This window comes from Leptonotus elevatus, chromosome 19 (assembly GCF_054856555.1).
Source record: "Leptonotus elevatus isolate MCC_2025b chromosome 19, RoL_Lele_1.0, whole genome shotgun sequence".
In the NCBI taxonomy this organism is placed as follows: Eukaryota; Metazoa; Chordata; class Actinopteri; order Syngnathiformes; family Syngnathidae; genus Leptonotus; species Leptonotus elevatus.
In genome coordinates, this window is record NC_141257.1 from 16,569,885 (window position 1) to 16,581,185 (window position 11,301).

At 36.7% G+C, this 11,301-nt stretch overlaps 1 protein-coding gene across 1 annotated transcript; it reads left to right on the forward strand.

The window, feature by feature from the left end:
- The first annotated feature begins 4 nt into the window (after positions 1-4).
- On the forward strand, positions 5-7,783 carry rpa3 (replication protein A3). Its single transcript, XM_086062421.1, has 4 exons — positions 5-237; positions 345-419; positions 7,408-7,519; positions 7,602-7,783. Exons 1-4 carry the CDS (start codon positions 139-141, stop codon positions 7,682-7,684), a joined length of 369 nt encoding a protein of 122 aa, XP_085918547.1. The 5' UTR covers positions 5-138; the 3' UTR covers positions 7,685-7,783.
- The last annotated feature ends 3,518 nt before the right edge of the window (positions 7,784-11,301 follow it).

The following is an 11,301-nucleotide window of genomic DNA, read 5'->3' on the forward strand; positions in this document are numbered from 1 at the left end:
ACCTGGTGGATTATTTGCTGAAGTGTATACTCTCCACCCACGCGGCGCACAAATTACATAAAAATAAATTCATAACATTTTGGCGCCATATGTTGGTTTGCTGGGCGTCACTTATCGTCCTCAAGTGTATCAGTTAAGATGTCTTCCATCCTGGATGTTCCAAAGCCTCGAATTAATTTATCTTTGCTGTCGCGATATATTAACAAACCAGTTTGTTTCGTCGGACGTGTTGAGAAGGTAGCTGTCGTGTCTAACTAACGCGATTTAGAACACGAGAGACGGGATATTACTTAAGTAAAGGTTAACGTGATGTACTTTATTGTTGTACGTTTGTATTTGGTTAGGTACACCCAACTGGAAAAACCTTCACTGTTGCAGATGGAGAGGGACAATGTGTGTGTGTAGAATTAAATGACCCGGTGAGTATATTTTTGTTCTCGTCCAATCTCCTAACCGTAACCCACGTTTGACAGATCGTATAACTTGATCTCTTTTTGGCTATTACACGTAAAGGATTAATTGTGTCGCAATATACTGTGCATCAAATTTCTCAGGTTACAATCTAATATAATGTAGCTGTGTGTAAAACTTTAAAGACTAATTTATTTATATAAAGTGGATATTTTGCCGTGATCGGCAACTCGCCACCTAGAACTATTTCGCCGTGAATCACGTGAGAACTACAAGTACTAATTATGTGCCAGTAATGTCTACTAGTTCGTGGCATAATGGTTAAAGGTGGTCACCCCGAACGTGGTTACTGTCATGTTTTGATTCGTTTGTTTTTTGGCAGTGAATATTTGCGGTGACCGGCAACTGGCCTGCTACGTTATTTTACCGTGAACGTCTCTGATTGGTCAATCGCCAGACGGAGTCATGCACCGGGCGTGGTTCCTGGCTCATCCCCTTCTGTGTCTTTTCGTGAAGTTTTCATTTTGTTTTACTGAAGATAGGTTGCTATATACCAGCATAACGATAACCAGCTGAGCATAGGCTGTTATCACAATTACCTGCCTAACCATAGTTGTCAGGGCTGTTGTCAAGAAATTGTAGTAAAAATTAAAGAATGTACAGAGCAGGAATCAAAACTTACTTTGTGCTTTCAGGGTGACCACCATAAACATTAAATTAAAAAAAAAATATTACATTCTTTAAAAGGAAAAAAGAAATGAAAGTGGACAGAAAGAAGTCAAATTTGTGATATCTGACCCTAATCAGCACAAAAAAATTATAAACACAAAATAAATGACAGTGAAGATGCTTTCAAAGTAACAATTAAACAAAATAATTAAATAGCATGACCTTGTGCTAAATATATTTTTCCAGTAATCGTGCTTTTATACATTTAAAAAAAATACAAATGGAATGAGATAATTTATCTTTATAATCCAGATTTGTCCACAAACTGAGACCTTTAATTTAAATACATTGTTCTTTTTGTTTTGTTCTGTATTCAGGTTTGGGAAAAATATCTGAATTTGATTTGCATTTTAATTGGTAAAATTTCATGATGGGCTTTATACATTAATTTAAGGTGGTTAAATGCCATTCATCCATTAAGTTGTAAGTTTTTAGTTCTATAAATATTGGATTAGTGTGGTCTCTGTATTGTTGGAAAACGATCCTTTAAGTTTTCCGCATGTTCGTAATGTTGTTTTCAGAATCAGAGTTGAGATCGGTGAACAGTTCCTTCGAATATTTTATTTATTCAGAAATTTCTGGACAGAAGCACATGTGTGACCAAACGCCATTATCTCCCCATGTGTCTGTAAAGCTCCTCCCACTTGCAGTCGCCATTATACTCACAGCATTCCAAAAAGCCCCTCCCCTTCCTCTTCCTGCCCTGCTGCCCTGCTGCCCCCTCCCCTTGCTCTGCCCTCTGAGTCTCAAGACAATAACAGATGTTCAATTGATATGTAAACATTGCCCGGCCACGATCCGGCCTCCCCGCAGCTGATCAACCAGGCGGAAACACAGTTTGCCAGACATCCTGGCACTTTTGTAGGCATCATAAAGCTTTACAAAGGAATTGATTATAACACATTTTCTCCCCCGAAACAGATGGCTAATTAAGTGATAAAATGTGGAAGGAAGAATCTTCAAACATTTGGTCCCATTATTACCCTCACCAAGCTTTACTAAGGAAATTAAAACAGTTATGACTAAATCCAAACAGTTCTTATTAAATTGAAGATTCTCTTCAGTATCCACAGCCGAAAACGACACGAATAGCACGTTTCTGTTAATGATGGATGGGTTTAGTGTAGGTTTTGGCTGCACGCCCCCACACTTCAATGCAATAGGTCAGGTATGGAGCAATCAATGAATTATATAACAATAACAACGCATTCTGTTCAATAATTCTTTAACCTTGTTTAAAACTGCTACGGTTTGGGATACCTTAGATTTGACATATTCTGTATTAGGGCTGGACAATATAAACGGTATATTCAATATAAGGTATAAATTAGTGATTTTGACTCTACCATCTTACCGCGGTAGCGCATGTTGATGATGTCAGCTTCACTCGTCCTCACGCGACTGTCGACTTCCAACATCAACACGACGCCACCTCAAAATTATATTTTAATTGCCAATTAAGGACGCTAAGAAAGTTAATTAGTCTGTCATTGTATTGTATGATACGACACAAGTCTGCAGTGTTAGCAACTCGCCGCTAACAGGAGCGTAAACAAATGACAGCGTTCGGCGAGCTAAACTGCAGCTGCATTCAAATACTGTCGGACATTTCAAACTCACACAGAACAAAGTCCATCAATGCATTAACCGTTAATAATTGCAAATATCTAAACAATGTAAGCTTTCTATCAATCTATAAAAGCTGGCATACATGAAGAATGATGGGTGTGATATCACGTATTTATTTTTTACTTAATTACAATCAATGGTCCACTAGTCACTTCTGTTTACAATACCGAATCATCTACTAGGCTTCCATCCTCCATTTTAATTGTTGGTGTGTCAGTCAATGAATCAAAAATCAAGAATAAACCTGCTGTTTAATATAATTCTTATAACATTTACCATATAAAATAGGAGCACCTTTACTATAGTCCATTTTAAACAGGCATTAAACAAAACATTGAACAGGAAATACACAGTCTGAGTCATAGTATGGCAGCTTTATTTTATTTTCATCAGTTACCCTGATTTTCCATATTATACTCCCTGCAATGTGTTCACATACTCCTGGTTGGGAAACACTGCATCGGACAACCTAATCCAAAGTAATGTTGAAGGGCCAAATTTGACTTATGCTAGGCATGCTAAGAGCTGCCCCCTTTGCATTGAACAAACTAATGTTCACAAAGGCATTGCCTTTTTTCCCCCAATTTAGTTTGTTTGTTTGGTTCTTTATTGAACATATAAACACAAAGAAAACACATTACAAGTCTAAAATATAAATTGAACCAAAAAAGAAAACAAAATAGGAAGAAAGAAAATAGTTCAAAAGGGGTAGGAGGAAGTTAAAAACGTATCTAGTCCTACCCCTTATTCATTTTATGTTAATAAAATAATAAGGTAATGTATTTCAACAAAAGGAAATGTATAAACCTAATCATATATACAAGTGCACTTTAACATACGCACATTTGCCAGCGACATATGTACATGAAATTCCTAGACATATACCATAATACATTTATATACTTGCTTAACATTTGTTTTTGTTTAAAAAAAAATTTAAACACTTGTACCTCTTATGTTAAAAGGACTCCCTCTAATTTCAAACAGCTTCTGAGTACTATGGCAGAGTATATTGTTGTGTACTTTATACATTATTTGTGCTATTTTAAATTCAACTAAGTCGTTGAACTTTGTATTGTATTTAATTTAATAAATAGAGAATGAGTTGGTCCTGTATATTTTGATTGATTTATAATTCTTATGGCTTTTTTTGCAGTTTGAAAACAGGATCTGTATTTGTTTTATATGCGTTTCCCCAGATTTCCACACAATAGGTCAGATATGGTAATAATAATGAACAATATAATGTGTATAATGATTTCTTATTCAGGACATTCTTAGTTTTAGAGAGTATCCCTATAATTTTTTACATTTTCCTTTTGACATTATCTATGTGTGACTTCCAACATAATTTTTCATCAAAAACTACTCCAAGAAATTTATTTTCATACTCTTTCTATTTCAATTGAATTTACCATAATTTTGACCTGTTGTGTGGTTTGCCTAGTACCAAAAACTATAAACTTGGTTTTGTTTAAGTTTATTGATAATTTGTTTAAGTCAAACCAGTTTTTTAATGTGTTCAATTTATTCTCCATAGTAGTCAGACGCTGCTTCAGGTTCTCTCCTGAACAGTAGAGAGTTGTGTCATCGGCGAATAAGACACTTTTGAATATTTTTGAGACACAACAGATATAATTTCATATACAATATAAATAATTTGGGGCCTATCACAGACCCTTGGGGGACTCCATGAGTAATGTTCAAGTGTTTTGAATGTATATTGTTAAACCGTAAGTACTGCTTTCTATTATCCAAATAACTTTTCATCCATTTATATGCCAAACCTCTTATGCCATATCTTTCTAATTTATTCATTAGTATAGAATGATCTATAGCAGTGGTGTCAAACATACGGCCCGCGGGCCTAAAGGGGTTTGACCCGGCCTGCGGGACGATTTTGTGAAGTAAAAAAGTTTTTTTATGTCGGACCAATTAATCAACCAGCCACAATCAAAACATATAAATTGGTAATTTCACAAGCAGTCCTCAAATGAACAATACTACTTGTACATGGAATCGTCCTGGATGTTATTTTACACACATCTTAAAGTTACTGTTTGTTTAAAAAAAAAAAATCATAGACCGACATACACATGTTAAATATGACACAAATTCAATAACTGGTAACATAAATACATATGACAAGGATTAATGTCCTTATAACTTCGTTAACTGCGCCACACAATGCATTCTGGGAACAATATATATGCAAAACAGGTATATTTAACACGTCCGAAACTCATACAGGAAAAGTGTTGGCGCGTTCCGTTTGCATTTGTGTTATTTTTTGGAACAATATGATTACAGTTGAGCTCCGTAATTTAGGGCTGGCCCACAAATAGCGATAATCTGCATATAATTGGGGACAATTGTTTTTAAGCTATACCATTATTTTACTGATCCGGCCCACTTGGTAATATGTGTTTCTCCATGCGGCCCCTGTGCTAATATGAGTTTGACACCCCTGATCTATAGTATCAAATGCTTTTTTTTTAAATCTATAAAAATTCCAACAGTAATTGTTTTATTATCTATGTTAGTAGATATTGCTTCTACGAGTTCCATGACTGCCATTGAGATGGTCCGTTTTTCTCTAAACCCATATTGATTTTCACTTAAAACCTTATGTTTTTCAATAAAATTGTCCAGTCTATATGAAAATAATTTTTCTAGATTTTTTTAGAACTGTGGTAGTAGTGATATTGGTCTATAATTAGTGAATATGTCTTTCTCCATTTTTATGAATAGCAATAACTTTTGCTATTTCATTTTTGAAGGAAATATACCGGCTTTAAACGACAAAATACATATATATTTGAAAGGTTGCACAACATATTCTATAATACTTTTTACTAATGTCATATCAATGTTAAAGCAGTCAGTGGACTTTTTATTTTTTAATATTTTAACAACATTAAACTTAACATTATTTAACAATTTATTTTTAAAGTAATATAAAATAATTGACATGTTTTAGTGCAGACAAATCTTGCAACTATATGTTGAGTCGCTGTCATTTTTTATGTCATCTGAAACTACGCTATGCAAATTGAGACAACTGTACATGAGCAAATACAGTCAAGCTGTATCTCCCCCAAATAGGGTTCAACCAAAACCTGTCGTGCGACCAACTGAAAAAGTTGGTAGTACCAGTGCTACATGTTTTTTTACACTGCAATTTCTTGACAACAGCCTATTGACAATTCCGAACATTCAGGCATTTCTGCTATTTCCGCAATGCAACGCTTCATTTTCACGGCGTATTGTATTGCTTTTTCCTGTGACTAGCACATAAACCAAACATATTGTTATGGTAGTCAAAAAACATTATATCACATTTTCAAATAAAAACTATCCTTACAAATGAAATTACAATGATCGTAAGTCCAATGCTTTTCAATGAGCGGAGAGAGTCATTTCACCAAGGAAAAATGCTGCATTCGAGAAAAATGGGAAATCTGATATAGAGTCGTGAGGTTGTCAGGAGACCCGAGGAAGGATCAAAGAAAAATAAAGGAAAGTGAAATCCAGCACCGACCAGACATTAACTACTACCCACCGGGTTACCAACCAGAGTCTTTCACCAACCCCAGAAACTTCTAAATTCCAACAGGGACAATTAGGGAGACTTCAAGAAACCAAAGGAAAGACTGAGGAAAGGAAGGAAGGACAGATGGAGCAGAGTGAGATCCACAGACACCAGCCTCCACCGATTCAACGACCAGAGGAAGAAGCAGATTGTGTTTGAGTTTCGATAGATGCTGGTGTGGTGGATGTGGCATGCATGAAAAACTCCACCAAAGAGGGGAGCCGTCGACCCCTGCCAGGACAGAGTAAGCGCATCACCTCAGGGCCCCCCAGGCCACGGCAGCGGCAAGGGACAACCCCCGGGCCCCGCAAGGGCCACCGGCCGGAGAGCAAACCCAGGAGCGCCCCCCACCCTAACACGGCCCGCGCCCCAACCCAACGCAGCAGGACGGGGCACTGCAGGCCCACCAGGCACCCCACCGGTCCACAGCCCCTGCTCCCTCCAGTGTATATACACAAGTGTGTGTGTGTGTGTGTGTGTGTGGGGGGGGGGGGGGGTGTGTGTGGGTGTGGGTGTGGGTGTGGGTGGGGTGCGTTGCATTGCATTAAAATTGGGAGCAGGTAAGCCGGAGCAGAGGGAACTGATATCCCCACGCTCCGATCCACCTGCCTCCCAGTCATGTGAGTGTATGTGGTGCATAAAAAAAAAAATAGGGGGGGCACGGCGGGGACAGGGGATCGCAGCACTGCTCTATACTGCGGTCTGCCCCAATCGATGGCACCCCACCCCGACACACCTGCCCCACCCCAGTTGTGTGGTGCATTAAAATTGGAGGGGAGTTGTAGGGCAAAGACAGTGTCTCCACCCTACCCTCCCCCTCCCCCAAAGTGTGTTATGTGCCCTATATGTCTATAAACAATGAATGACTTTTCTAATTTAACTTAACTCGATTGTTAGGACGTTACGCATGTTCCCCGTCCCCAAATTACTACTACCTGTTTAAAAGTTGTGTTCATAACTACTTGATAAAAGCTGAGTTAAGTATACTTTTAATCAATTTGTATATTACCATTTACAGTGAACACTTTCCCCCCTTAATCTTCCAGCTTCAAGAAGAGTTGTCTGGAATTGTGGAAGTCATTGGAATGGTGTCTAACAAAGGAGCTATAATGGCCAACACATTCAACATGCTCCGAGAAGAGAAGGGCATTCCATTTGGTAGGTCATCGTGTATGAACATGTCAGATGAGCTCTGATTTGGTTCTTACTTGTAATCATATTCTACCCATGTGTCCAACAGACCTGGAACTCTACAATGAAGCTGTAAAGGTCATCCATGATTTTCCCCAACACTACCCTTTTGACGTGGCTGCAAGTGCATAAACAAATTTTTTCAAGTTTTTTTTTTGTCTGGTTTTGTTATTGAAAGGAAAAAAATGTGTGGCACTAAAAATACTTTAAAAATAAATGTTCTGAAATGTACTTTTATTTCACAAGTGCAAGTTTGTCCTTAACTCCGGGTCATTGGATAAATTGATCCCCTTTCTTATGTTTTCTATTTGGCTCCTGGATTTTGTGTGATCATGTTTAATGTTGTGCCTTGATAACCTTGTCCACCTGGGGGCATAACATTATTCACTTTTTATGTAATTCACTTTAGATAGTATAGTACAACACAAGGTTATTTTAGTTAACTAAAACTAACCAAAAAGATAATAATCAAAAAACAATTTCGTTAACGAAATAAAATAAAAACGAAAATGCTTTTTAAAAAACGAAAACGCTTCATTTTATGTTTACAAAACTAATTAAAACTAACTATAATTATAGCAAAAATTTCCTTTGTTTTAGTCTTTGGTAATTAAGTTAATGCATGAGTCTTTGGGGATGATTTTAAATGTGATTTTAAGTAGATTTATTTTTATTTTAACCGGAAAGTGTGTCACACAACGGTGACGTCATCTAGCAGCTGCCAATAGAAAAACACCTTCAGATGATGTCACTCCCATGGTGGTTTTTAAATATTGCGCACAAGTAATACACTTTTTTTTAAGCTATAACATACACTGAAACTAACTAAAACTAAACATTTATGAAATAACTAAAACTAATAAAAACTAACAGAACCACCCTGAAAACTAATTAAAACTAACAAAAAACCTCAAAATGAAATAAAAAGTAACTAAAATTAAAAATTCCAAAACTATAATAACCCTGGTACGACATAACCCAGGTTTCAAATATTGTTTATGATTTTATTTAGATGCAAAAAAATAGCTTACTCCCATTTGGAATGGTAGTTCGAGAATTTTCATTTTTTTCCCGATTTAGGGTACAGTGGAGTACTTTGGTCATAGTTTCCCTAATATTCCAGATAGAGAGCTCTTCTTGGACTTAAATTGAAGGTTATAAATGTGGGAAGTTTTTAATATACATTTGGGGCAATGAGATATATAATAAAATGTTTGAAATGGATCACTCTTGTCAGGCGGAGAGACATTTTTTGGTCTTTTAGGGTATGCTTGGGGTGATATTTGAGAATTGAAACACAGGAAGCCCAATTATTATTTTCCTGCGAGTTCCCCCATGTGTCAGGATACACCATGCAAAATTTTAGAGTTTTCTGACCATTTATGCAGTTGCTGTACCTTGTCATTTGCAATTAGACAATTTCGCCAGAAGCTTTTCCCAAAAAGGTTTTTTGGCTTCTGTGACCAAACGGCCTTGAGTTGGGGGTGGTCCCTATCAACTTGTGATGGCCCACGGTATGAGATAACAGGAAATAGTAGTCAAAAAAAGGTAACAAAAAGCCATAGAAGTGCAGCACTCTTCCTACCAAAATAATTACCAGAACAGAGGTCTCAATCTCTCAGCCCAGGGGCCATTTACGGACGACTGCAGGGTGATATTTTGTGGCCCTCTACTAGACATCAAAGTTTAATATTAATGCAGCAAGAAGGTAAAATTTGAATATGTGAACTTGACTTAAGTGCTGAGTTTTAGACTCTTGTGTACTGAAGTTGAAGTCAAGTCAATGTAAAGTTCTTAGTAAATGCTAGATGGCTGTGTTTAATACTGATGACTTTAACATGGGGCTCATGGCTCAAAGCCTTGTCATGGTGAATGGTAACATCCCATTTCTGGATTTGTGTCAAATAGGTCATCCTTTGGATATATGTTGTGAAATGTAACTCACTTTGGTGACCCCTGACTGTTAAAAGTTGCTTCTTTCTTAGAAAATGTTAGTAATAAAATTTGCATTCTGTTTTATCACACCTACACTTGTAACCTCCCTTGTTACTTGTAAGCCAATTATTGCTTTAATTTGTTATTATATATATATTTATTTTCTTTTTACCCTTTGTTGGATCAAAATCTCAACCTGCACTAAACAACCCAGCATTTCACACTCTTGAAGAACTTTGTGTGGACACATTAGTCATCTTATACAGAGTGACCTGATGGGCAGGCGAAACTATCTGGTTGGGACAAAAAGGGGCTGGATAAACTGGTGAGGAGGGCCAGCTCTGTCCAGTACTGTGTCTTGGATTTAATTGGCACACTGGAGGACAGGAGAATGATGGCTAAACTGTCATCCCTGGCTCCAACCATGCACATCCGTTCAACGACTGAGGATGTAGCCGATTTTGGCAGAGGTGCCAGGCATCAATGGATGGATAGATTTATTTATGTTACTTATACCAGATGTTCTAAGTTAATTATTATTTATTTTGGTCAAAATATGACCTAGGCAATAAAGAGAATGCTGATGAGAAATTAGATTAAGGTGAGTAATGAACACGAACCATAACCAAAGACATTCGTTCATGAAATATTTCCATTTTTGGATTGGAATTGGTCGCCATGGGTCCATCGTGTCATGCCTCAGTCACTGCTCTGTTTTAAGCTAAAGAGCAAATAATTGCCAACATGGTAGTTTTAGGCAACTTGTCTCACTTGTTGTCACTTATGCAAAGAATGGGCCAATGAAAAATGCACCTCTGGCAACTCGGTTTACTTATGCCAGAATTGCCCTTCAGATGATGAGTCTTAAGAGTGAGGAAATTAGTTTTGTTTCATTGCTTAGAATTGGATTTTCCAGTTGTTGGAATTACAGTATACCTACGTCAGGATTGGTTTAAGTTTCATGATGAACCATCCATCAATCCATTAACCAAAATGCTTTATTTTTTGAAATTCCATTTAAACTCAAATTTCCAGTTTAAGAGAAGCAAAACAGGCATTTGAGGCTGAGAGCTATGACCTACATGCCAGCAGTTCCTAAGAAGGTAAATCTATTTCATAAAATGTTATGTTAAAGTTTTCTCAGTGACTATGGTCAATTTTCAAGATCAATGACAATTTATCTGGCTGTAAAAACAAACAAACAAACAAAAACCCAAAACAAAACAGGGGAAAATGGATTTTGTCCATGCATTATTAGTTGCAAAATCCAGTATGACATCTTACCCCATATAGTGTGGCATGTCACATGTTCACTCCCTCTATTTGATGCTTTATAGCACTGACAGAAAGTATAAAAATGACATGAATACAATGTAGTTCCAGGATGTCATATTTTTGGAACTTTTAAGTAGGTTTCAGTAACACTAATGCCATGCTTATTTTACCATTGGATATAAATACATCTCTTGATGTTAACATTCACCAAACTATCCTACTTGGATCTAAATCAATACATTGTTTTTCAAACATTACCCAAACCATCACAAACATTTTAATGTGAAGATATATTTTTAATTTATTTACACATTTATAAACATATTGCAATGAAATAAAAAATAACAATATTACCAATATAATATAAACACTTGTTTTGTTTTGAAATTGGGGTGGAAAAGTGGCTTAAAGTCTACAAAATTACCAAAATATTGTTTAAAAAAACAAATCCAGACACTACTTGCCTGGGATGCATAAACCAAAACGCAGAAGAAGAAAAAAACCCTACCAATTTCTAATTTTCCAGGACATAATGTCAA

Excerpts from the sequence above, each read along its gene's own strand:
- rpa3 (XM_086062421.1), top strand. The coding sequence starts at position 139 with ATGTCTTCCATCCTGGATGTTCCAAAGCCTCGAATTAATTTATCTTTG. Across the intron at positions 420-7,407 it reads GTGTAGAATTAAATGACCCG|CTTCAAGAAGAGTTGTCTGG; the intron begins GTGAGTATATTT and ends TTAATCTTCCAG. Across the intron at positions 7,520-7,601 it reads AGAGAAGGGCATTCCATTTG|ACCTGGAACTCTACAATGAA; the intron begins GTAGGTCATCGT and ends TGTGTCCAACAG.